Source organism: Globicephala melas, chromosome 9, assembly GCF_963455315.2.
Source record: "Globicephala melas chromosome 9, mGloMel1.2, whole genome shotgun sequence".
Lineage (NCBI taxonomy): Eukaryota > Metazoa > Chordata > Mammalia > Artiodactyla > Delphinidae > Globicephala > Globicephala melas.
The window spans coordinates 96240502-96266864 of NC_083322.1; the positions used below are offsets into that span (position 1 = coordinate 96240502).

The window sequence follows — 26363 nt, forward strand, 5'->3', positions numbered from 1 at the left end:
TCAGCGGCCATGGCTCACGGGCCCAGCCGCTCTGTGGCATGTGGGATCTTCCCAGACCGGGGCACGAACCCGCGTCCCCAGCATTGGCAGGCGGACTCTCAACCACTGCGCCACCAGGGAAGCCCTGATTCCAGGAGTTTTTAATCCCTGTGTTCAGTTTTAAATTTCCCTTTAACACTGCAGTACTCCCCCTAAATATTATAAAGCCTTTAAGAGACAGAAATTTTCTTCTAGTCAGTCTAGTAAAGGACAAATTCTTTTTATTTTTTAAAACATCCCTGCTCTTCCCTGGTGGTCCAGTGGGTAAGACTCCGAGCTCCCATTGCAGGGAGCCCAGGTTCAATCCCTGGTTGGGGAACTAGATCCCACATGCATGCTGCAACTAAAGAGTCCGCACGCCGCAACTAAGAAAGTCCGCATGCTGCAGCGAAGATCCATTGTGCCTCAACTAAGACCCGGTGCCGCCAAAAATAAATAAATATTAAAAAGAAAAAAATCTCTGGAGGTTAATGCCAGATCCCAGTGGCTGGGCAGCTATTTCCATGAGCCAGAACCTGCCAGGTTCTAATGAGGTCAATCAGGATGCAGTATCCACCTACCTACATTCATCTTTGTGATTCTGAGGCTGGGACTCTGCAAACATTTCTGCTTTGCCTTCTGCTTCCCTGCTAGGCTTTGCCAGTAGGGAGCACTAGAGGGAAACTCCAAGAGTGGAGGAGGGAGAAGGGACTTTTTCCTTTCTGTGTGCTTTCTGTCCCTCCGAGGATCATCACCCAGCCAATGCTTCTTTACTCTGGCAGCAGCAGTTCCTTTGGTAGGAGCAGCTAAATCAGCTTTTCCAACATTTGTGAAGCCAGCCTCATTGCTCCCTCTCCCTTCACGAGCAACCAGCCAGCTCCTTCCTTAGAGGTTTGAGTTCTTCCTAGCTTCACAGGGCCCTTCCTCTAGGTTTCTAAGGTTTTCCCTTTGTTTCTTCAAGGTAACTGCTATTCGTTAACCTCTATGACACCTTAGAGTTCTCTTTTTACCCTTTAACAGTTAACTTTGTATTCAGTTACCAACACTTTGTTAGTTCTCTCTGTTCAAATAACTGGTGTTTTCTGCAACCTGAATGGACCTTGACTGATAAGCCTATGATATATATATTTCCAGTTTTTTATTATGGAAAGTTTTAAACATATACAAAGTAAAAATAGTAAAATGAACCTGATGTTCCCTTCACACAACTGTAATGATCATCAACTCATGGCCACTTTTGTTTTATTTTACATTCATATATACATCTGCCCCTCCCCTCACTGGATTATGTTGAAGCAAATCCAAAGTAAAGGAAAGGGGCAGCAAATATTTTTACAGGAAAATAGTTTCCTTACAAAAACCTTGGGTCATCTTGAATTTGTGCAATGTGCATGCATTGCTTACCTAAACAAGACAAAAAAGAAGAGCAAACAAAAAGCAAGCAGAATGAAGAAAAAAAGATTAGAGAGAAAAATAAATGAAATAGAGAAGAAAAACAATAGGAAAAAAATTAATGAAATCAAAAGTTGGTTCTTTGTGAAGTTCAACAAAATTGACAAATCTTTAGACTGAACAAGAAAAAAAAGAAGATTCAAATTACTAAGAAGTTAAAGGGGAAATCACTACTGACCGTACAGAAATAAAAAGGACTATCAGGGAGTACTTTTGAACAATTGTGTGCCAGTAAATTAAATAACCTAGATGAAATGGGCAAATTCCTAGAAAGATATAATAAACTACCAAAACTGACTCAAGAAAAAAATAGAAAATCTGATAGACCTATGACAAGTAAGTTGAATTAGTGACTTAAAATCTTCCTACAAAGAAAAGCCCAGTCTTCACTGTTGAACTCTATCAAATGTTTAAAAAAGAATTAATACCAATCCATCACAAACTCTTCCAAAAAATAGAAGGGTACATTTCCCCATTCATTATATAATGCCAGTGTTACTCTAATACCAAAATGAGACAAAGATACAACAACAAAAAACCCCACTGGCCAATATCCTTTTAATCCAACCAATATGCCATATTAATAGAATAACAGGCAAAGACCACATGATCATCTCAATGGAGGCAGGAAAAGCATATAACAAAATGCAACACTTCATCAAAAAAAACATTCAACAGCTAGGAGTAGAAGGGAACTTCTTTAACCTGATATATGTCATCTGAAAAACACACAGCTAATATACTTAACAGTAAAAGAATACTCACTCCTGAGATCCGGAACAACATGAGGATGTCTACTCTTGCCACTTTTATTTAACATTGTACTGGAGCTTCTAGTAAGGGCAATTAGGCAAGAAAAAGAAATAAAAGTCATCCAGATTGGAAAGGAAAAAGTTATCTCTTCACAGATGACACGATCTTGTATATATGGAAAATCTTAAGGAATCCACTAAAAAAGCTATTGAGGGACTTCCCTGGTGGTCCAGTGGTTAAGACGTCGCCTTCCAATGCAGAGGGTGTGGGTTCGATCCCTGGTTGGGGAGCTAGGGTCCCACATGCCTTGCGGCCAAAAGACCAAAACATAAAACAGAAGCAATATTGTAACAAATTCAATAAGACTTTAAAAATGGTCCACATCAAAAGAAAAAACTTGGGGGCTTCCCTGGTGGCGCAGTGGTTGAGAGTCTGCCTGTTGATGCAGGGGACACGGGTTCGTGCCCCGGTCCCGGAAGATCCCACATGCCTCAGAGCAACTAAGCCTGTGCGCCACAGCTACTGAGCCTGTGCTCTAGAGCCCGTGAGCCACAACAACTGAGCCTGTGTGCCACAACTACTGAAGCCCATGCACCTAGAGCCTGTGCTCCACAACAAGAGAAGCCACTGCAATGAGAAGCCCGCACACCGCAACGAAGAGTAGCCCCCACTTGACACAACTGGAGGAAAGCCCACGTGCAGCAAGGAAGACCCAAAAGAGCCAAAAATGAATAAAAATTAAAAAGAAAAAGAAGCTTAAAAAAAAAAAGTCAGTTGTGGGACTTCCCTGGTGGTTCAGTGGTGAAGAATCCACCTTACAATGCAAGGGATGCAGATTCGATCCCTGGTCAGGGAACTAAGATCCCACATGCCATGGGGCAACTAAGACCGCGCACCACAACTACTGAGCTCTCACGCCTCAACTAGAGAGCCTGTGTGCCACGGACTACAGAGCCCACGTGCCCTGAAGCCTGCACACCACAACTAGAGAGAAACCCACACGCCACAATGAAAGATCCCGCATTCCTCAACGAAGATCCCGCGTGCCACAACTAAGACCCAACGTGCCAAAATAAGTAAAATAAAAAAATAAATCTTTTAAAAAGTCAATTGTATTCCATATATTAGCAATGAATAAACTGAAAAGCACTTCCATTTATGATAGTATCTAAAAGAATAAAGTACTTGGGAGTAAATTTCACAAAAGAAGCACAAGACATGCTTTGAAAACTACAAAACATTGGTGAAAAAAATTAAAGATCTAACCAGAATCTCAGCTTGCTTCTTTGTACTCATTGACAAAACCATCCTAAAATTCATATGGGAATATAAGAGAGCAAGAATAGGTAAAATAATCTTGAAAAAGAATGAAGTTGGAGGACTCACATCTCTCGATTTTAAAACTCATCTCTGCTTGTTTTCATAAAAGTAGAAATATTACCTTTTAATAAATCAAAGTCTTGGGTAAATGCTAAATCTTGGACAAATGGGACACGGAGACAACAGACAAAAATGGGACTGTCTAGAACAAACACTACCTGTGGGAAGGTTGGGGATGGATGGAGACAGTTAAGAACAAGATTTCTCAATTTCCTTTTCATTTTCTTTTGATTTTGAAATATGTAAACATCTATTTTAAAAGTTAAAGAGAGGGCTTCCCTGGTGGCACAGTGGTTAAGAATCCGCCTGCCAATGCAGGGGACGTAGGTTCGATCCCTGGCCCAGGAAGATCCCACATGCCGCAGAGCAACGAAGCCCGTGCGCCACAACTACTGAGCCTGAGCTCTAGAGCCTGCAAGCCACAACTACTGAGCCCACATGCCACAACCACCAAAGCCTGTGTGCCTAGAGCCCATGCTCCGCAACAAGAGAAGCCACCGCAATGAGAAGCCCATGCACCACAACGAAGAGTAGCCCCCACTCGCTGCAACTAGAGAAAGGCTGCGCGCAGCAACGAAGACCCAACACAGCCAAAAATAAATTTAAAAAAAAAGTTAAAGAGATAAAATAGTGTATAGAATGCCATCTGGGGCTTCCCTGGTGGCACAGTGGTTGAGAGTCCACCTGCCGATGCAGGGGACACGGGTTCGTGCCCTGGTCCGGGAGTATCCCACATGCCGAGGATCCCACATGCCGCGGAGCGGCTGGGCCTGTGAGCCATGGCCACTGAGCCTGTGCGTCCGGAGCCTGTGCTCCGTGATGGGAGAGGTCACAACAGTGAGAGGCCTGCGTACCGCAAAAAAAAAAAAAAAAAAAAAAAAATGCCATCTGTTTATTTAAAAAAAAAACCCACCTGTCTATAGTTTCTTCTTATTTTAAAAAATGTTTATTTATTTATTTGGTTGCATCAAGTCTTAGTTGCGGCACACAGGATCTTTGGTGCGGCATGTGGGCTCAGTAGTTGTGGTGCTCTTGGGTTTAGTTGCCCCCCAGCATGTGGGATCTTAGTTCCCCAACCAGGGATGGAACCTGTTTCCCCTGCATTGGAAAGTGGATTCTTAACCATTGGACCACCAGGGAAGTCCCTATAGTTTCTTTTTTTTTTTTTAAACATCTTTATTGGAGTATAATTGCTTTACATTGTTGTATTAGTTGCTGCTGTATAACAAAGTGAATCAGCTATACATATACATATATCCCCATATCTCCTCCCTCTTGCGTCTCCCACCCTCCCTATCCCAGCCCGCTAGGTGGACACAAAGCACTGAGCTGATCTCCCTGTGCTATGCAGCTGCTTCCCACTAGCTATCTATTTTACATTTGGTAGTATATATAAGTCTATGCCACTCTCTCACTTCGTCCCAGTTTACCCTTCCCCCCCCATGTCCTCAAGTTCATTCTCTACATCTGCGTCTTTATTCCTGTCCTACCCCCAGGTTCTTCAGAACCTTTTTTTTTTTTTTTTAGATACCATATATATGTGTTAGCATACGGTATTTATTTTTCTCTTTCTGACTTACTTCACTCTGTATGAAAGTCTCTAGGTCCATCCACCTCACTACAAATAACTCAATTTCGTTTCTTTTTATGGATGAGTAATATTCCATTGTATATATGTGCCACATCTTCTTTACCCATTCAAATAATATGGAACGCTTCACAAATTTGCATATCATCCTTGCGCAGGGACCATGCTAATCTTCTCTGTGTTGTTCCAATTTTAATATATGTGCTGCCTAAGTGAGCATCCTATAGTTTCGTTTTAAACAATATTCTGAGGCTCCTCAAATTTGACTTGTAGTCAGTGAAAAGACAAAAGTATAAGAAATTCTCTTTTTATTCCAAGTAAAAAGTTTCTCAGCTTGCTGTAAAAGAAAAGGTTAGGATTATAGTATGTAATAGTTTAACACAGACATTTGGTCAAAAATGAGTAAGAAATAAAAATTCTATTTTTTATTTATTTCTATAAAACCTATAGCTATCTTTTGGGTAGGTTCCTAGAAATGGAATTGCTGGATCAAAGGGTAACTTCTTAGGTAATTTGCTAGGTATTGCCAAATGTTTTCACAGGGGATTTTGTGGTCCCACAGCAATATATGAATGTGCCTGTTTACCCACAGAATTGCCAATGGCTGCCAATGGAGTTTGTTGTCAGACGGTTGGGTTGGTTTTTTTTCCTCAGCTGGTAGGTGGGAAATGGTATCTCAGTATAGCTGCTTAAATTTTCATTTCTCTTATGAATGAGATTGAACATATAACTATGGACCATTTGTATAGCTTTTTTTTCTGTGGATTGTCTGTATCTAGTTCTTATACACACGTGATTTGCTTTTTACCTTGATGTATTCAGAATCCCCAGGACCCAAATAAAGGATCCAGAAACTGCCATGGCAGAATAGTCATATTTTCTTAACTGTTGCCACTCTTTGCCTGTAAGTAAGGCTATAATGCCACAAAATAAATAGTTCTAGCACAGGGAACTGAAAAACTGCCAGTTATGGAGAGTTTAGCTCTTCTTCTGGGAACCTGGATCAGTCTGGAGCGTTGTAACTGGAACATTACGTGTGTCAGTCATCTATTAGTATTTATTGAATTTTAACAACGGTAGAGTACCTTCTCCTGAGCATAGTAACCTGTGTGCTCCTTGTTTCAAAGTTAGTACAGTGAAAACATCACAATGCCCGGTCACTGAATCCTGGGAAGACCAAGTTTGTGGGCTTGATGGGCACGTGGATAGGCCCCCTGTTGGGCCTAAAGAATCAAAGAATGACCACTGCCTCCTGCTCTACTCTGGAACACACCCTAGCAATATCAGGCCTGGTCCTTAGAGGGCAAATGAAAGCAGCTTTTAGGGAAAATAGAAGAGCTAGCCCCATCAAAGTGTGACCTTTGAAGGCTAAATGGTAGGTGCAGTGTAGAAACTCCAAAACAAAAGCCCCCAAAATTCCCCATAAACTTGTTTCTTGTCCACAAAAGAGAAAACCTTGAGCTGACGAAAGCTGGGGAGAGTTGAGCAGTTGTATCCGAAAGAGAACTTGCAGTCCCCACCAGAAAAGGTATGGTGTGGAATGAGGAGTAGACAAATGAAATCTCACTGCTCTGATGAGTCACTTTCCTGAGTGATGTCACCAGCTGGGTTTTCACTGCTGGAAAGTCAGCAGCTGCTGGACTAGAACATTCCACATTGCTGACAACAGATCTCCTTCCGTCAGAAGACTGTTTTCTTTTATTCTTCCTCAGAACCTAACATGCTTTCTCTTTTTACATTATTTATACTAGGGTGGGGAATCTGCCTTTCTGTCCTGAACTATGCATTATAGAGGACACTATATATTCATAGGGTGGTTTCTGAATTCTGAGCAAAATCTTCAAGATCAGAAGCAGCTAGATGTAGGTATAATTTTTTTTAATGTACAGACAAAAATACCTCACTGTAGGTCTTATAACAAATAAATTTTGTTCTCAGATACGTATCCTGAAAACGATGAGTGTGACCCACAGTTTCTACATCTGACTGCCTTCGGGCAGAAATCACATGAGGTTCTGCAGAGCTTTGTGGAATACCTGTGGATTCATCATGTGTCATCGTAGGCTCCTAGCATAGGAGTGTTCTCCTTTCTGTGGCAGTGTGGTATAGCAGATGAGAGAACCAATTTAGATGTGTGTTCACTCTTGCCACTGACTAGTTTGGAGCCCTTTATTGGGCCCACTGAGAGGTCTACCAGAGTACTACAGAAGAGAAGTTACCTCTTGAGTGGGGAATGTCTTCTCTTATGGTTTCACTGCTGCTGTCTCTTAATTTAAGGAGTAAAGCCTGGGCCAGGAATGATGTTGCAAATCTAATTCTTTATTTCTCGACTGCCTGGATTGAGGCTTGGTTACTAGTGAGAGAGACTGGTTTACTCCGATCTCATTAGGAACCTCTCACTTAAAAAAAAAAAACATTTATTTATTTATTTATTTTGGTTGTGCTGGGTCTTAGTTGTGGCACGCGGGCTCTTCGTTGTGCCATGTGGACTCCTTAGTTGCGGCATGCGGGAATCTAGCTCGCCGACCAGGGATCGAACCCGGCCGCCCTGCGTTGGGAGTGTGGAGTCTTACCCTCCTGACCACCAGGGAAGTCCCTCTTCATCTTTTTTTTTTTAGACAATTTTTAAAATATTTTATTTATTTATTTTTGCGTTGGGTCTTTGCTGCTGCGCGTGAGCTTTCTCGAGTTGAGGCGAGTGGGGGCTACTCTTCATTGCAGTGTGCGGGCTTCTCATTGCCGTGGCTTCTCGTCGTGGAGCACGGGCTCTAGGTGTACAGGCTCAGTAGTTGTGGTGCGTGGGCTTAGTTGCTCCACGGCATGTGGGATCTTCCCGGACCAGGGCTCGAACCCGTGTCCCCTGCATTGGCAGGTGGATTCTTAACCACTGCGCCAGCAGGGAAGCCCCTCTTCATCTCTTCTTGATGGAAGCACGAGCAAGGAGGAGCACCTACTGGACCCGGTCAAAGCCCAGTGCTAGTGCTCACTACCCGTGAGCCTGGAGCCCATGCCCTGGCGACGGGACCTCGCCCCTCCCAGGTCCTGACTGTATGATGAGAACACGGACCAGGGCTCTGAGCTGATTCTCCTACTCCTTCCTTCCTCTGTCCACCTACGCTGGGCCCACTTCCTCCCTGGGGTCTGGGGAAGCGACTTCTCAGGATTTGAGATGCACAGAGGTGTTTTACTGAGGAGGGAGATATGTCTAGTAAGTTTGAGCTGCAACCCATCCTAGCCTCCTGGAGACCCAGGGTCACGTAAACCAGGACTTTTGAACCCTAAATATACCTCAGCCCAATGTGACTTAGTTCCTTCTAGTTCTTCCTAAAAGCTTTCTATTCTTTCTCCGGACTAAACTGTAAGTTCCACTCGGACCGTGGACCATATTTTCTACACCTAGTATATAATACATGGCATATAGTAGCTACCTAATAATGAACTGAATGAATGAATTTACAAATGGTATGACCTCACAAAGGTTATTTAAAAAGGTTTCATCACTGACCACCAGGTGGCTCTCATTTTCTTGAGAACCAAAGGCTTGGCTTCTCTGGGGAAACTAGACACTGTTGTAGGACCTTAGGATTTTTAAGTGTTAAAGATACTAGCTCAGTCACGCTATTAGTTTATGACAGATTCGGGGATAGTACCTAGCTTACAACATCCACAATACCGAGACTATGAAGTAAAACCCCTATTCCTTGAGGCGCTGGCTCCAATAGAACTCCTCAGGTTATAGCCTGGCTACATCTAGTCCTTAAATTTGTTAGGTGACAACTTCATACCAAGCTAAAAAATTCAGCGGGGCTATGGCAGAACTAATGCGTCAGGGTAAAGGCTTCCTGACCTCTGTCAGTTGGTGGCAAGTGAGGTAATTTTTACCAGAACTTTTGTGATTTCTGCAGCGAGTCTCAAAGAGTGATCCTCAACTAGCAGCATCAGCATCACCTGGGAACTTGTTAGAAATGTAGCTTCTCAGGTTCCACCCAGACCTGCGCACTCAGAAACTTGGCAGGGTGGGTGGGTGGCGGGGGTAGGTGGCTCAGTAATCAGCTCTCCAGGTGACTCCAGTGCACACTCAAGGGTCCTCTGTGCTAGTAAAAGCCCCAGATTTCCCCAGTGAGGGGGCTACCAAGACAATGCTCCATGATTCCATTTGCAAACTTTTCCCATGATTAGTTATTTGGAGGTTTAAGTGGTAGTGCGGGTAACGTGGGCAACAGGAGTCACAAGGTGAAAGCCGTATGTTCAGGGAATGCTCTGCCATCCTGAGTTTCTTTTATTCTTTTATTATTTTATTTATTCTTTTATTCCCAGCCTTTCATCCCTTTCTCTTCGTACCGCAGGCCACTGGTTCTCATCCCTGACTGACTAGACTCCCTTGGAGTCTCAGGAATTAAGAGGTAGAACAGAACGCACAAAACACTGGGTTTATGTCCCCCAAATTCTGATCCAGTTGGTCTGGATGGTGCCTGGGCATGAGTATTCAAGGCTCTCCAAGTGGTTCTGCAGTCAGCATTGAGCACTGCCAGGTCAAAGAAGTGGACAGTCACAGGAAAATTACATACGTGTGTGGGCTGGGGTGGTGATAGGAGTAATTTATAGTAAGAGCCTCTAATACAGAGATCGATCATAGGGAGAACTAAAGGATTAAGCTATCTTAGGTCTTTTCCAACCCCACCCCTTATCTTCAGAAAAGCATGATTTACATACCAGTCTAGTTCAGTGGTTCTCAAAGGGTGATCCAGAAACCTCCAGAGGCCCAAGACTTTTAGGGAGTCCAGAAGTCTAATCTACTTTCCTAACAACATTGTTAGCTGCCTTGTTCACTTTCATTCTCTCACAAGTTTTTAAGTTTTCCAGAGGCTAAATGATGCGAGGTCACTGCTCTATAGCAGATGGAACACGTACTTATGTTGTTTTTGTCTCGAAAACAATTCAGTTTCTAATAGATAGGTATCAATTGATAAAGCCCTGAAAGATAAAAGCTCCTTGAAGGTCTTCAGTAAATTTTAAGGACGTAAAGGGGTTCGTGAAACCAAAAAAATTGGAACTACAGCCAGGATGCATGGACATAAAATTTTTATTTTTCCTTTAGCTTGGGGTATAGGAGACTGGCCTAATCTACTCTCTAAGCAGTCAGTTATGATAAATGAGTGAACACATGGGGTAGCAGTTTCTTTACAGCCTTTGGAAATGATAGGGCCTAAAAGCAGGTAGAATAGAAAGAAATTAGGGGAAGCAACAAGTGGCCCGTCTGGAATATGAACCAAAGTATGAAACTATGTGCAACTTTGATTTACTCCACAGATTGCTTACTAACTAGAAAAGGGTTTTGGGAACCCAGAGGGTCTAGAACTGGCTGTATTTCAGATGAAATGTGCAACAGCTTTTAAGTCATTTCAAGTGGGAACTCACCCAATTCCAGACCCATTTACGAACCCCAGCAGATGGTGTGTGGTATTTCCCTCCTGGTCACCACGTAATCCCTTAAATTAGAGACACCAGCACAAGATTATCATTCACTTTTTCGCATACTTTATTTGTTACAAACATACAATTTTTTAAATATAGACTGTAAAACTCCATCTGCAAAAGTCTGCTATTGTAAGGAGTGCACACCAGCAGTAAGGATTTTTTCTCTATGAGTTTTTCTGTCAGTTTTGCTAGTTAGTGGTAAATACGGGACCCGCCATTTTACAGACCTGACTGAAGCTTCTGGTTGTATTCACATTGCTCTATTGAAGCAGCCCTGCTCATCTCTAAATTGACCGGAATCTGAGCTTCAACCTCCAGGCAGTGAGATCAACAGCCCATCTACACTCTTTGAACGGTTTCCAGGAAGTATGATTACTGAATGGGTACTGCATTTCACGGATTTGTTTGAATTGCCCATGCAGCTCTGTGTTTGTTAAAGTGCATTCTTCTTTTAAAAAATAAGAGGAATAATCTTTACTCTTTAACCAAGGTACTTAAAAAAATGAACTTTTTGGTCTCTCAGCAGATATTCCCAAATTGATCCTATCACTACAAATTTTAGTGTTCTATTTACAAATATTTATAGGGTAACAGGCGTAGGGGACCTTATAAAATTAAAGGTGCATTTTCTCTTGAAGCAGAAATCAGTTCTACAAATTCATACATAGGAGTACACACTTGGTTTACAATGCACAAGCATATGGATATTTACAGAGACTGAAGACATCCTCCAAAACCCCCTTTAAAAGTAACTTCTAAACTCTACTTGTAAATCTAGATCAGGAAGCTCTGTCTCCTGCTATCAGGATTTGGTTTTAATTCATTCAAATTACTTCTATAGATTCTCTACTGGCAGGACATCAGTCCCAACTTTGGAGTGAAGAAAAATCTAGTTTAAGGAAGCCCCTGGTAGATATGACTGGCAGTGAAGGTTACTATAGAAAGTGTGTCCTCTGGAAATATATATCAAGGTGGATAGACTTCTAGAAATGGTCTTGGAAAAACGTCTGCATGAAGGTGCAAAAGGAAGAATAAATTCCTACTAATCATTCTAGAACTTTAGAAAAAAGAAGTCCAAATACACTGATAACTTCAGTTATTATTCAAATATTGATAATCATTGGAAAAATACTCAAATTTACTTGCCTGCTACCATAACATGCAAAACTCTTTTTAAGTGTGCCCTGTACTGATTTAATATCAGCTTCTGGACTTTTCCCAATCTATTAGCTTCTAGGAATCCAGAGAGCTTCTGACACAGAGGTGACATGTGGGCTGGGAGAAAAGGGTTTAACGCCTCATATCTGAACAGTTTAAAATGAAATTCTCAAATTCCTACGATACAAACATACCTGTTTTTCAAGTTTCTTGGGACTCTCCCTGCAGTTATATGTCCCTGAAAAAGGAATTTAAAAAGAGAAGAAATCTACTACTTGCCACTCTATTTCCAAATATGTGTAAAGATTTTTCGAGCCAGCCTGATCTTGAAACATAGGGCAAGACTGGGGATAAGAGTTTGCCTTTAAGAAATAAGAGATGATCTAAATCAATTTTCTTGAAAGGTTTACCCATTGATGTCTTCGAAATAGGGAAGAGAAAAAAAGACAAACTCCTTCTTTTGCAATATGCTAGTGGACAATGAACTTGAATAGGTCTATTGCTTTCTCTTCAATACTCTGGGCCCACATTTCATCATACTGAAGGTATGATCAGCCCTCTCTTATCCATGTCAATGGATATTTTCCATATAACATAGGGAAAATGAAATATGTTCCTAGATGCAAAATCCCACGTTAATCAAAAGTAGTCATACTCTTTCATCAAATCATTTGTTAGAATCACCTATGGAAAAAAATAACATTTTTGCATCAAATAAAGCTCTGCCCTCTTGTTATTAGAAGTCCTATTGAGCAGTGACACTACCAATTTGGCATTTGCTATTGTTTTAACATGGCTTTACCTATCCCCACTGGAATGTCTAATCTGAGAGGCGTGAGTTAGACTTTCAAATGAAAAGTAAAAGATTGCAAATAAAGGTGATTACATTGATGGCATAGTCTCTATTTCATTAGGAAATATAAAATACATTCATAAAGGTCTTACTTAGATCAGGGGTACAGATATCAATTGGAAATTACTAGAGTAATAAGTCTTCATGATGCAGTAGTATTTTCCAAATTTAATTTTCATACTGACAATTGGACCACATTTACTGAAATAAGAGTCTGTTAAATTCATCAGTAATGAAACTAAGTTTTAAGACTGAGGGCTGGGAACAGCAACTTTAACTAAATAGCAGACAGATACTGATATATCAAGAGAAGTCATCGTTCAGTCTATCTCTTGAAACTTCCGGGAGCTAACACTTGAAAATTAATGACTTCGCTTTTCTAGATTAAAAACAGGGAAATGAGGTTATAATTTGCCATTTCCACCTTATGTCTGGAATTTCAAATGAGGCATTGTCATGTACTTCTTTCTTCTGTGTCTATATTTTTCTTTAGGTAAATGTGGTTTTTTTTTTTCTTTTTTTCTTTTCTACAAACAATCCCCCCCCGCCCCCCGCCCTGTCCCACCCACACACCCATTATCCAGTTTATTCAATGGGAATAGTAACTGTTTAGGAAGACAGCTAATTGATTTACAGTACTCTAAAACCAACCCTGAAAACTGGTAATCTCATTCATTTACTATAACTTCAGTGCTGTTATTGACAGAAAAAAAAGTTACCTTAAGGCTCAAGGGAAAGTAACTTATTATATTGTGAATGCAGCATTATTTACTCTCCCATCCATTGGAAGCTAGCAAAATGCATTCTAGATCAATAATACAAACTTTCTAACATTAGCAAAGATTTCCACTCTTCTTACACAGTTAGAATGATATTCATAAGCAAATTACCTAGGAGAGCCTGAGAAACCATGATCCATATCACACAAAGATTCCATGTATTTCATGATCAAAAAGTGCTTTATCTTTGAGAAATATGTCAGGGTTAAAATGGAAATATACAATGTAAAATCACGAGACACTTTCTCAAGTGAAGTACAAAGTGGAAAAGGAGCAAAAAGATGGGAGGCTCTGCTCTCTGAACAGGCCTTATGCAGGTGACGTTTAGGGTGTACTAAATTAAAATTGTTTTAAGAGTTAACAGTGGAATTTTACACCACTATATATATTCTAAAACCTGAGATTGGACATCAAAGCAGTCAACTTTTTTATCACAGCAATTCTGATACTTCCTAAAAACAGAAGACAACTCAATTGAATTAATAACTCCAGGGTCAAAAACATTAACTTTCCCCAATCAACAAGGAGACTGATCACAAACGCATTAGACACTAAGAGTGCTGCAGAATGACTCTCGGCAAACGAGTCATTTTACATAAGCAAAAAGTCACTTGTTTCCTTCCCCTTCTCACCGATCAAGGCCACACTATTTTCAAATGAATATCTACTGAGAGATCAGTTGTGCACTGGACAAAGTACCATAATTGGGTTAAAAATGAAAACAAAATTTACAGTGAAGAATACCTATGTGCATGGCTTACACACTCAAGCTTCTTAATTTCATCCACCTCAAGAGCAAGGTAGACACAAATGAACAGTTACCTTTTAATACCTTGTGTAGAGCACATTCTACCCCCTGTAAAGCCAGTCAAGGTCATATTTAACAAAGCATCCTCAGCAACTATAGTGCCTGAAGTGTGCAGCCATTTACAGACCACTCAATATGAGGGCATTATTATAACCAGCCTCTTTTGCCCACAACCCTGCATTTTCAGATAAGCCAGGAAAATTGTTTTGTTTTTTGAGAAAACTGAAGCTTGAATCTCTTAAAAGACCTGCAATTTATTGCAAAGTGATTGAGAGGTAACAAAGGAAGTAGTAGGTTAATAGGCTGCCTGCACCAAAGCCTCTCAATCATTTTGCAGTAAATAATTATGGAAAGTGACTTGACAAGTAGCCATGTGTGCATCACAGCTACAGTCATTTACACCACCTACATGCCTCCCATAGTAACATAGGGTGTCTGGGTTTTTGGTTTGGTTTTCACTTTGATTTTTTGGTGCCATACAGATTTACATTTTGTACTGTGCAGCATATGCACTGAAAATGTTCTTTGCTGGCTAGAACTGCCATTCTACTTGAATGATAGGTAGGGACAATAGAAACCAGAAGGGAAGAGGAGTATCTTGACACAGATTTTTGCTCTTTTGATTCTGTTCCTGAAGTTTGATTTCTCATGTCTGTAACTGCAGTAGTTTGAGAAACAAACATTCTACCAATTATCTGAAGAGGAATTTTAGTTCCCTACTTCTCAAGAATATGACTGTTTTGAACATGTGATTAGCTGGGATGTTTGCCAAAGCTGAAAAACAGCCCTAAATCACTGTTCATAATAGTGGTTGAAAGACAAAACAAAAAAATTGGTTTCCCATAGACTGTACAATGCCATTTTCTGACTGGAATTAACAAAGATCATTTCCTTTAATAAGCAATACTTTGAATGAGTTCTAAAAGCTAGCCTGTTACTATCACCTTGTTTAACAAACCACACACCAAGTGTAGTCTCTATGCTTTGCAGATTTCTATTGTCCCTAGTACTGGAATGAGGATCAGTGAATGCTACAATTAATCCACATCCTCCTGTAATCTTCCTGCAGTGAGAAGAGGCCGTGAACCACCCCCTGCAGGAGAAACAAACCTTTGAGATTGGTTAAGACTTAAAAACCCACCACTATGACGTTTACCACTTAATCTTACATAGGCAGGTCAAAATTTTAATATAAATTACTTTTTCCAACACATAGCTTATGCATTCTTTGCTCCTTTTTTTGGAGGATTCTCAAATTGATATCTAAAGATTTACATATGATATACTACTGTTATATGGTCTAATGACTAAGAAAATTTCTCTGGTAACCAAAGCTGATGCCATATATGGTAGTGTTCTTGGCATATACTCTATATGCCTCAGACCACTTCCACATTCTTTCTGTTCAGCTAATTATAGCTTAGTAGCCACTGGTGAAGGATTGTGAAGACCCTGTCATTTCTACAGAGTAGAAAGGGCAAGGCTAGTTACTGCAATTCAGCCAAACAAAAAGAAAAGAAAAAAGAATAAACCAACCCCTTAGAAAGGAGAGGTACTGCACCTTTGCAAAACTGAACTGGCTCACAGCAGCTGAGCAACAGAACCACCACTGAAGCAGGAAAACAAGTTGGTCTCTACAGGAATTATACATGTTTTGAAAATGAAAAAGTTACAGCTATCAACTAAGAGCTGCAACCTTAATTTTCATTGCTGCCTCAGAGTTTGAAACTTAAACAGTTTCTGCAAACCTAATAATGCTTAGTTTCTCAGCTCCTTTACTAAAACTATTTAGGGATTTGTTCTCCGCAGCAAAGAAATAAACACTCAAAACACATAGGTAAATACAGCAGGACATTATTGAAAACAGCTGCCTTGTAGTACAAAATACAGTACAAGTATACAGATGTCATTAAAACATCAAAAATACTATTGCTCCCATACAATTTAGGAAACATTCTTTGCAACGGAGAAACATTTTTTAAAAAAAGAAATGCTTTAAAAAAAATCTGTTTAAAAAGTCTACTGTGGATGATGAGAGTAGAGAAATAGTCTGAAAAGGGCACCAATGTTTGTGGCTCTTCCACTATTTTTTAAAAATCTAAGATGAGATATTCTGAATCAAATCTAATTTTTAAAAAAGCCTAATTTTATATACACAATTATTCCCTCCCTCTCAGCCACTAATTCATGAAAACGACCTTTTTGTATATTACTCATTTCCCAATAAATACAAAAAGATTGTATAGATTGAATACCAAAATAAGATAATAAAAAGGGTATGCAATAAATTAAAAGGCAGCTCAAATAAAGGGCAGGCATGCAGTTAAAAAAAAATACTAAGATTGTGGAAGTGGGGTTACTTGCCTCCTGGTTGAGAAGGTGTTGCACAAAGTATACCTGAAAACTTTGGAAAGAACATTAGCTCCCATTCAATTCAGTTACCTAGGTTCTGACACTTCTAGGAATACCTTTTGATGGGGTGGGATTAACTTGATTAGTAAAGATCATACTGAAAATCCATTTAAAATATAGAAGAGGCGATCCTTGAAAACCCCAACTTTTATTCTTGAAAGACAGCTGGATAAACTGGCAAAAGGCAGTTTTGTTGAAATTTCAAGATGGTATAAAAATGCTTCCAGGATATAGTCAGCATATTCACGTTCACTTCAGCTCCATTCAGATGGATTTCAGCTTCCAAAGGGCACGCTACTTGAATCACTCATCCATCGTTTGCCAACTTGATTGTGAGGTACTGATACAATGGATCAAGTTCTTAAAAATTTATTTTAAAAGAATAAATGTTGCTGGAATTCTGGACCTGAGGATCTTTAGTGTTTAAACAAATCCACAGATTAAACTGAAGGTAGATGAAGACTTCAGTTTTGGTTATTTCGAACTTTTCTGTGAGGACTTATATTCCATTAAAGCTCAGGCTTGTAGCCACTGTTCCTTTTGTAGATATCTTCAAGTTTTACGGTTTAAAATCCAGCCAACCAGTGGCTGAAACTGCCGAATTAGCCATAATTCACTGGCTCACACGGTGGAGCCACGGGGATCTGGCTCTCATTCATATCTAAGACATGACCTCCATATTTGGAGATCGGGGAAGAACTTTAGTGAGCAGCAACCAATCCACTCAAATAGTTTTCCTTGTGCTTTATGCCTGATTTCTGCTTGTGCCTACCTCAGCAACCCCCAATGTAAAACTGCTTTTATCTTTGAAAAAATTTTGCCAACTTCCAAAATATTATAATAACGGATTCTAGTTCAAGGACTGACACCTGAATCCATCTGCATCCCGGAAAATAATTCTGCAAAGACAAGACATGGACCTTGTTCCAGGTTCCATGCAAAACCATTAAAAAAAAAAATGGATCCGACTTGTTTCTGTATTCCCTGGTGGCTTCTTGAATTCTTATTTTGCCCTGTCTATGATTACTTAAAGTTGCATTCCTTTTCATAAAACTTGTACCCTCAGAACTGGGTAACTGCAAATGCCTCTCTCTTCACAAGAATTCCATGAAGATCTAGATCCAAAACGCTGATTTCAATGGAGGTGAAGGGATAAGACACTATCTTAAGACCAGGTTACCCCAGGTATAATACAAATTCAGCTGTCATCAGTGGGTCTGGGTAACTCAAGAGGTGTTCCTTGGCCAATGTGCAAGGATCTACCCCACCCAGGATTATCCTGATGGATTTAGGAACCTCAGCTGGGAAGCAACAGAAGTTGAGACTTTTGCTCAGGTGAGGAGGCGCTGTCGTCCTCTCTTTGTAGGTTGCTGTCAATTCCTTGGAACTTTACTGCTTTTCTCTAATTGTCCGTGACTGTTCTCTCTTATGGTTATTTCTCTTAATTAACTATATTATTTTAAATTTTGTCTTCTCCTTCTGGGGCCTCCCTTGCTCCCCCTCCACTAGCTCACTGGGATGAACAGGAAGGGGGGCTCTCTAGTGGTGGGGTGGGGAGGCCCGTAGGGGAAGCTAGGCGTTTCAATCCTCATCCACCTCCTCTCCCTCTGACTCGTCTCCGCCGCGTCGCTCATAAAGCTTATCCCTCTGCCGCTCCTGGATCTCTTTCATCTCATCCGCATACCGGCAAAAGGCGCCCCCGAACTTGCCCCAGGCCTTGAAAGGGACGGTAATGGCGTTGCGGTAGGACGGCTTCACCTCGCTCACGCGCAGGAACACTCCGTACTTGTTGCAGCCCACGTCGAAGAAGAAACGCTTAGAGTCCACCGTGATGGAGGTGCCTTCCGGGAGCTCCCCGTACAGGCCGCCCCCGGGGCCCCCGGCACCGCCGCCCGGGCCCCCAGCCAGCTCGTCGTCCTCGCCGCCGTAGTCGTCGATGAGCTTGGCCAGCGCGTCGCGGAACTCGATGAGGCCCTGCGCGGGCAACGCGATGGTCTGGCCGCTCTGCAGGCCGCCGGGCCCCGGGCCACCGCCGCCGCGGTTGACCGTCTGGCGGATGCGCAGGAAGCGGCCGCGCTGGTTCTCCTTGAGGTCCAGGTAGTACTTGCGGTTCTCGCGCACCAGAAACTCGCTCTTGAGCGCGCGCCGCGGCCCACCGCCCTCCTCGGCGCCCGCTGCCGCTGCCACCTGCTCGGGGCTGCTGGGGCCCAGCTGCGCGTAGTGTTCGATGAAGTCGCCCAGGTAGTCGCGGAACTCGGCGGCCACCGCCATGGACAGCGTGAGGCGGCTCTTGGAGCCGCCCGCGCCCACCTCGGCGATCTTGAGGAAGCGGCCCTTGGCGTTCTGCTTCACGTCCAGGTAGAAGCGTTTGTTCTGGATGTCCAGCCGCTTCGAGGCCAGCTCCTGCGTCTCCTGCTCGCCGCCGCCGCGAGACGCGGGCTGGAAGCCGCCGGGCCCGCCACCGCCGCCGCGCTCGCTGCCGCTGTCGCCGTCCGCCATCTTCTCGGCCGCCGCCGCGCCCAGGCCGCCGCCCGCCGCCCGCCGCGCTCGCGCCCCCGCCCTCCGCCCTGAGGCTCGTTCTCCGGGGCCCCCCAGCCTCGCCCGCCGGCCCGCTCACGCACTCCCGCTGCTCATCGCCGGCCGCCGCCGCCACCCCCCCATCGCCCCCGCGCCCCGCCCCGCCACTTCCGCCGGGCCCGCTTCCGGCGCACGCCTCCGTGACGCCCCCCCAGCCCCGCCCCCCACGTCCTCGCTGCCGGAAGCGCCGCGCACAGCGGCGGCGGGGCGCAGGGCAGTGACGTCACGCCCCGCGGGGGCCCGGGGTCAGGGCGGGCTAAGCTGGGAAGGAGCTCGGGAAGTTTATGAGGGCAGGAACAGTCTGCGTCCTGTTTGTGGTGGTGGTTTCACAAGTATGTCAAAACTCACTGAAATGTACGCTTTAAATAAGTGCGGTTTATTCTAGGGAAATGGTACAGTTATTATTTTTATAAGCAGGGAGGAATTAAAGGAGGGAGGATATGGGGTCATCTGTACTCAAAACAAAACTAACCTTATAGGATTGCTGGATGATAAGCCGTGAGTGATATTTAGCGTAATACCTGAGTTATAGTGAGTGCTCAATAAATGTGCACTCTTATTTTTAGTTCGTGAAATACCGTATTTAGTGCCTGGAACATGCATGATAACATCGTCACCGTCACAGCAGCATAAGAAAAAATGATGGCCTGAACTAAGCAGTGGTAGTGGGGATGGAGCGCTTAGGAAAGGAGTTAACTTTTAGCAAACACCTATGTAGAGGGACTGACAGCCATTTTACAGGAAGAATACGTGTTTCATGTGTTACGTTGAAGAAACAGGAATGGATTTTATTTTATTTTTTTTTCAGGAATGGATTTTAAAAGTAAGAAAGTATGTCTTTCGGTGGGAGGAGGTGTGTGCTGAGAGTCACTCTGCCTGGATCTGAATCCCATACTAGCTGTGAAGTCTTGAGCACTTCAGTTAATCTCTTAGTTGCCTCATTTTTAAAATGGGAATAATAGTACCTATTTTGTAGGGCTGCTGTAAGAATTAAATGAGATAATGCACATAAACTGGCACAGAAGAAGCATGCACCGAGGTTTTTTGGAGGGGCGGCGGTTTTTTTGGCCATGGTTCGGCCACGGTGCAGGGATCGATCCCGGGCCCGCTGAAGTGGAAGCCCAGAGTCCTAACCACTGGACCGCCAGTGAAGTCCCTCCCCAAGTATTTAATCACCCTTTCTCCTGTTTCATAAAAAAGACCCAATCAAACAAAATTATATAATAGCTATCAACCAAACACAGGAGAGTCCAGGGGAAAACATCAAATCTGGGCCTTGACCATTTCAATCCTGGAGAGGATTTGGACATTTCAAATCCCTAGGGAAGGAATGTGATGTCAGGCATCACTTGGCCTTCATAAAAGGTGTCCATGAAGCTCCTTCTCTAATTTCTTGCTAACCAGACCACTTCCCTGCATAGGGGACGCCAACAGTCAGTTCATGGGAAGGACTCTCTACCCTTCTGTTCATTTCTTTTTTTTTTGAATGAGCCTGCCCATCCATTCCTTTGTGAGCCTTTTTTTTTTTAATTTATGTACTTTATTTATTTACTTTTGGCTGTGTTGGGTCTTCGTTGCTGCACATAGACTTTCTCTAGTTGCAGCGAGCAGGGGCTACTCTTCGTTGTGGTGCTCAGGCTTCTCATTGCAGTGGCTTCTCTTGTTGCAGAGCAGGGCTCTAGGCGCGTGGGCTTCAGTAGTTGTGCAGGTGGGCTCATTAGTTGTGGCTCGCGGGCTCTAGAGCTCAGGTTCAGTAGTCGTGGCGCATGGGCTTAGTTGCTCCTTGGCATGTGGGATCTTCCTGGACCAGGGCTCGAACCCGTGTCCCCTGCTTGGCAGGTGGATTCTTAACCATCTCGCCACCAGGGAAGTCCCCCCCTCTGTTCATTTCTTATCAGTTTGGTTTTAATGAGTCCGGTTCTATTTAATGAGTTAAATCTATTGCTTTGTTTCCTTTGAAATTTCATTCTTGGCTTTTAAGCTGAGCATCTTCTCCCTTTTAATCTATTCGACAACCATACTTTTTCAAACTTTTTACAGTTCAATTTTTTTAATACATGTGATTATATCATATATTTCTATTGAATATATGATACTCGATATTTTATGTTTAAGTCTAGTTTATCTAGAATACATTTTGGTGCATAGTATGAGGTAAGGAATCTAAAAAATTTCCTCCCAGTGACCAATTGTCCCAGTACTATTTATTGAATAACCCTTCAAGGACAGATCTCGACAGGTGGAGATGAATGTAGGTTATTTTGGGCAGAGGGAACATGTGTTCCCAGATGGCGAGAAGTCTAGTTTGGCTGGAGCCCAGGGTGTGTGAGGAGGGGGTGGTGAACAAAAGAGTGGGAAGCAGCTAAACCTGGGCCCGGCGGGGAGACCTTCATTTGGGGGCAGGGGACTGGGCTGGAGTCGAGGGCGAGCCCCTGGAGCCGTGTGAACAGGAGCGTGATGCCTCCCCTCTGTGCTTGGATGAGGTGACCACGGCAGAGGACAGCATGGGTGGGCTTGGTCAGGAGGCAAAGACCACATTGCCCACCCAAGCCAGAGGGGACTGGACACAGCTGGTGGAGCGGCAAGGAGCCAGTGGGGCTTTTTGGGGCACGAGAAGGGTCCAGATTTAAAAACCGAACGTGGGGGGACTTCCCTGGTGGTCCAGTGGTTAAGACTCCATGCTCCCCATGCAGGGGCCCAGGTTCGATCCCTGGTCAGGGAGCTAGATCCTGCTTGCCACAGCTAAGAGCCCGTGCAGCCAAATAAATAAATATTTAAAAAAATAAAACATTAAAAACCGGACGTGGGGATGTGAGAGAGGAGTGAAGAGTGGTTTCAGAGTGTGTGCTCTGAGTGACTAGAGCCGAGGCCGTTGTTGGAGATGACAGGGGCACTGATGTGAGACTTCAGAGATCCAGATGCTGCAAACCTTAGGTGCTCTTCCCCTCCGTAATTCACAGTAAACAGTACCCAACAGGAAGAGCTGCTCTGATGCATTTTGGGAATATCAGGTTCTTCCCCCGGAAATTTATTACTTCTTGGTGGCCTTAAGCACTTGCTGTGACTGCCTTTTGGCAAATCCAGCACGAGTGAGTGTGAATCTTAAGTACTGGCATCTTAAGTTTGAGGAACCAGCTGGGTGCCGGAGGAGGGGTGTCTAAGCAGCTGTGGGACCCAGAGAAGTGGAGTCGAGAAGAGGGGCCTCAGCGGAGACGCAGGTTTGGGAGCCGCCAGCAGACAGCGTGGACTTGACAGCAGCTCCCAGGAGGCTGCATAGAGAAAACAGGGACAGGTGAACAAGTGGGGAGGGAATGAGGCCAGGGGTCCGGTGTCACAGTTCATAGGGAACCTACACAAACACTTCCCACCGTCCTGGAAACGTGCCTAGAATCGCACAGCTCTTAAGGGGTGGAGCAGAGGCTGCAGCTCAGATCTCCAATTCTGAATTCTGTCTTTGACGCTGCCACCTTGGGGGGAGCATGGAAGCCGTTTGTCACAGTTTGAATGAGGGCAGGAGTATGGGTTGAGGGGCTGCCCCGGTGACAGAGGGGCTGGTAACTGGCAAAGAGAAGCACGAAGCTGCCTTGTTCAGAGATACCTGAGCCAGCTCCGAGGCTGGGGGAGCTTTGAGGGGGACTGGTTGTTGAGTGAGGTCCTGGAGATGGGTACGGGGTGGGGGGGAGTTGGGGGCTGGCGCTGGGAGGCGAGAAGGCATCCTTTGGCTTGTGATACCAGGGAGAGTGGAGGAGGGGCACAGGAGGTTCTGGTGGAGAGGAGAGCCGTTGGAGCCATTCCTGCGTCTGCTCCAGGGCCCAAGAGTGAGGCCACGTGCTGAGAGGGAGGCCGTGAAGACTTGGGAAGCTTGCACGGGACGAGAGTCCCTGAATAACCCAGGATCCCGCTAAGGCCGGGAAGAAGCACACTTTCTCAAGTCACTTAGAACAGCTTGGAGGCTGGGCAGGAGGCAGCAGATGGGAGCAGGCCTTGCCAGGTCTGGGGAGACCCCTGAGGCAGTGGGGGACAGGGGCCAGTGTCCTCAGATGGCCAGAGCCTTCTGGTTTCAGGCCAGGAGAAGGAGGAAGCGGTCAGACATTGTAGGGCACACGTTTGTTTTCCTGTTATTTTTCCTATTAAGCTTAAAATTGAAACTCAGAACAATTGAAGAATAATCCTGCTCACGCAGATCTCCCAAATGTTAATATCTTACCATATTGGCTTCCTCATCTCTCTGTGTAGTTCTTCTTCCTCCTGAATCATTTGAGAATAAGTCGCAGACATGATGCCCCTTTACCCTTCAGCATCTTTTTCCCAAAACAAGGGCATTCTCTTGCCTAACCAGAGCACAGTGATCAAAATCAAGCAATTAACAGAGATCTGATACTCTTCTCTAATCGACAGACTTGAGTTAGATTTTGCCAAATGTCCCAATTATGTCCTTTGTAGCAACAGAAGTTCCCGTTGCATCCAGTGGGCCCTCATCCTTCTTTGCTTTACTCTGGAGCCGCTTCTCCCTCAACCTGTCTGTGTCTTTCCCAGAGCTGACGTACCCGAGGGGGGAAGGGGCATTATTTTGTAGACTGTCTCTCACTTTGGATCCGGAGAAACTTCTTGACTTCAGTCTGAAAACCCGCCCCGCCCTGGCTAGCTCAACTCCCCACGGCAAGCGAAATGCTGCCCGCCACCCAGATGAGCCTTGGTGCCAGAGCAGGGGGGAAGACGAGGTGGTGGAAGGTTCCAGAGTCAGCAAGGAAGGCAGGAGTGGCAGGCGAGACTCGGTGGGGGGTGGGGAGTCAAAGTGTGTTCGTGACCAAACCTGCAGTGGAAACTGCCCGCAAGCCTTCCTGCCGCGCGCTGCTCGGAAGCTGCATGACCCCCTCGCCTGCTCCGTCCTTTCCCATCCAGAAGGAAACTGGACTTAAGAGAGGAAGGCGGTCTGGTGGCTTAGGAGAAACTGGTATCGAGGGGTGCCATCCCCGAGGGCACTGGCACTGGGATTCCCAGGCCGGGAACCCAGCCCTGCAGATGCATCTCAGCTTGACGCGCCGGGGGCCGGTATCCAGCTGGCGTGCGTTGAAGCCTCCAGTGACATTTTCTTGGGTTTGCTGGAAGCAAGTGTGTTCTTCTTGCACAATCTAAAGAGATTGCCTCATCTGGCCTGGGCAGAAGGCCTGCACCTGCTGTTTATTTCTACCTTCCAAGAGGTAGAAAATCAATTCCTTGCATTGGTGTTGGGGTCCAGGGGGCACAGTTTCTCAGCCTTGGGACTTAACTCAGTAGCCCCACCTCCCTGCCCCCTGCCATAATTCATAGCTCCTCTTGGCCTTAAAAAATAAAATGCTTGGGACACTCGCAGAGGCTGGAGGTGGCTTTAAGCACGCCCATCAAGCCCTCTGTACCCCACATTCGCCACCTCCCAGTGACCCCCGATTCCCTGGAAGGGGTGCGTGTTCCTTGGAACGCCCCAGGCCTCCACTGCTTCAGTCCCGTTTCCCAGCTGTGAAATGTGTGCAGACCCCTCGGTGGGTGCAGGTGGCACCCGAGAGCCCCAGACAGCATTGCCCCGTAGGTGTGATTCATGGGCGTGGCTGAGCTTCCTGTGGGCGCTTCCCTCAGGCTCCGTGTTCTGCAGAGACCCAGTGTTGAGTAGAGAGAACATGAACACAAAACCCAGGAGGACTTCTGTCTTGCTTTGGGAGGCACATTTGTTGGACAAGAGAGTTGAAGCCCCAACACAACCATCTTAAAAGGAACGGGATCCCTAGAAATAGGACAGTCGGAAAATGTATCAGCTGATAATGGATAAGCAGGCCTGAGGAGGCTGTAACTCAGGTCACTAGTGTTTGAACCCACTCACGTCTTAAACAGCAGGGGGCCGGCCTCCCTCCCCATGGTCTCTCCTCAGTGACAGGGGGGTGTGAGGGGCCTCCTCCCAGCTGCCCCGGCGGCTCAGTCAGAGCCAGCTGTGCCCACAAAGCCTCTAGTCAGGCCTCTCCTCCCAGCTGCCGTGGTGAACAGGTTTGCCCTTTCCAAGCGCCTTTAGGTCACTTGTGGTCTTTCCATGGAGCTGGACAACAGCCATCTGTTCTGTTTCTTATTTCGTCCAGAAAATCCCAGTGTTCTGTCCCCCGCCTCCTCCTAGGGGTTCTGTTTCAGCTCCCCTGTCCAGCCTTCCAGAAGGCTGTCTGGCTCTGAACCGGGCCCTGCTGGGTTCCTCCGTCTGCCCTTTGTCCAATTAGACAAAGACTGGTGATGCCCAAGTCCATGCTGAGCACAAGCAAGGCCATATGGTCAGGAGATGAAGGTTTCTGAGGCCAGTGGTAATGATGATGACCTGAACTGAATCTGCAGCTTTTAAAGAACCTTTACCTGGTAGAAGTTAGGAACATGGTCTGGGGAAGATGAGAACAAGCCCTATGGGACTGGATTAGAATTGGAGGTATCAACATGAGCTGGTGGTTTCATTACACAGACTTGTGTGTGTGTACATGCACACACACACAGGCAAATAAACACAGAAACACACAGATACACACACATGTAGATGCAGAAATATATACACACACTCAGACATATAGGTATGGGTGTATGTATTTATACACATACAGTTCCTAGAAGCAACGACACCCCAGTAGCAATGAGCACACCTAGCACCCAGACCTTGGTTTCTTAATACCATTCACTACTAAAAGGAACCAGAGCTCCTTGGAGAAATGGCTGGTTTCAGGGCTGGAGGACAGAAAGCACAAGCTGAGCCTGGAATATCTTGTGTCAGAAAGTAAGTAAATGCTCAAAAAATAAGGGGAAAAAAAAATAAGGGGAACATGTCAAAAGGACGCCCCTGTTGGCCAAATCTGAGACAATTTAAGCATCAAATATAGAATGATAGTAACAGACTATAAGCCACTGAATAAAATAAGGTTCCATGTATACATGCTGATATAAATGAGTAATTGAGGGAAAGGAAAGCTCTTCTTTTTCTTTAATATTTATCTTTTTTTATGTCATTGCGCTGGGTCTTCGTTGCGGCTGGTGGGCTCCTTAGTTGTGGCATGCAAACTCCTAGTTGCAGCATGCATGTGGGATCTAGTTCCCTGACCAGGGATCAAA

General features: G+C 44.5%; 1 protein-coding gene and 1 non-coding gene across 2 annotated transcripts; both read right to left on the reverse strand.

Moving 5' to 3' along the window:
* Positions 1–5304: 5304 nt before the first annotated feature.
* On the reverse strand, positions 5305–5411 carry LOC115861034 (U6 spliceosomal RNA). Its single transcript, XR_004042660.1, has one exon. It is a non-coding gene; the product is annotated as a U6 spliceosomal RNA (small nuclear RNA).
* A 12080-nt stretch (positions 5412–17491) lies between these two features.
* PURB (purine rich element binding protein B) lies at positions 17492–19193 on the reverse strand. The gene has a single exon (XM_060304885.1). The coding sequence runs from the start codon at positions 19176–19178 to the stop codon at positions 18261–18263; it is 918 nt and encodes a 305-aa protein (XP_060160868.1). The 5' UTR covers positions 19179–19193; the 3' UTR covers positions 17492–18260.
* Positions 19194–26363: the final 7170 nt, after the last annotated feature.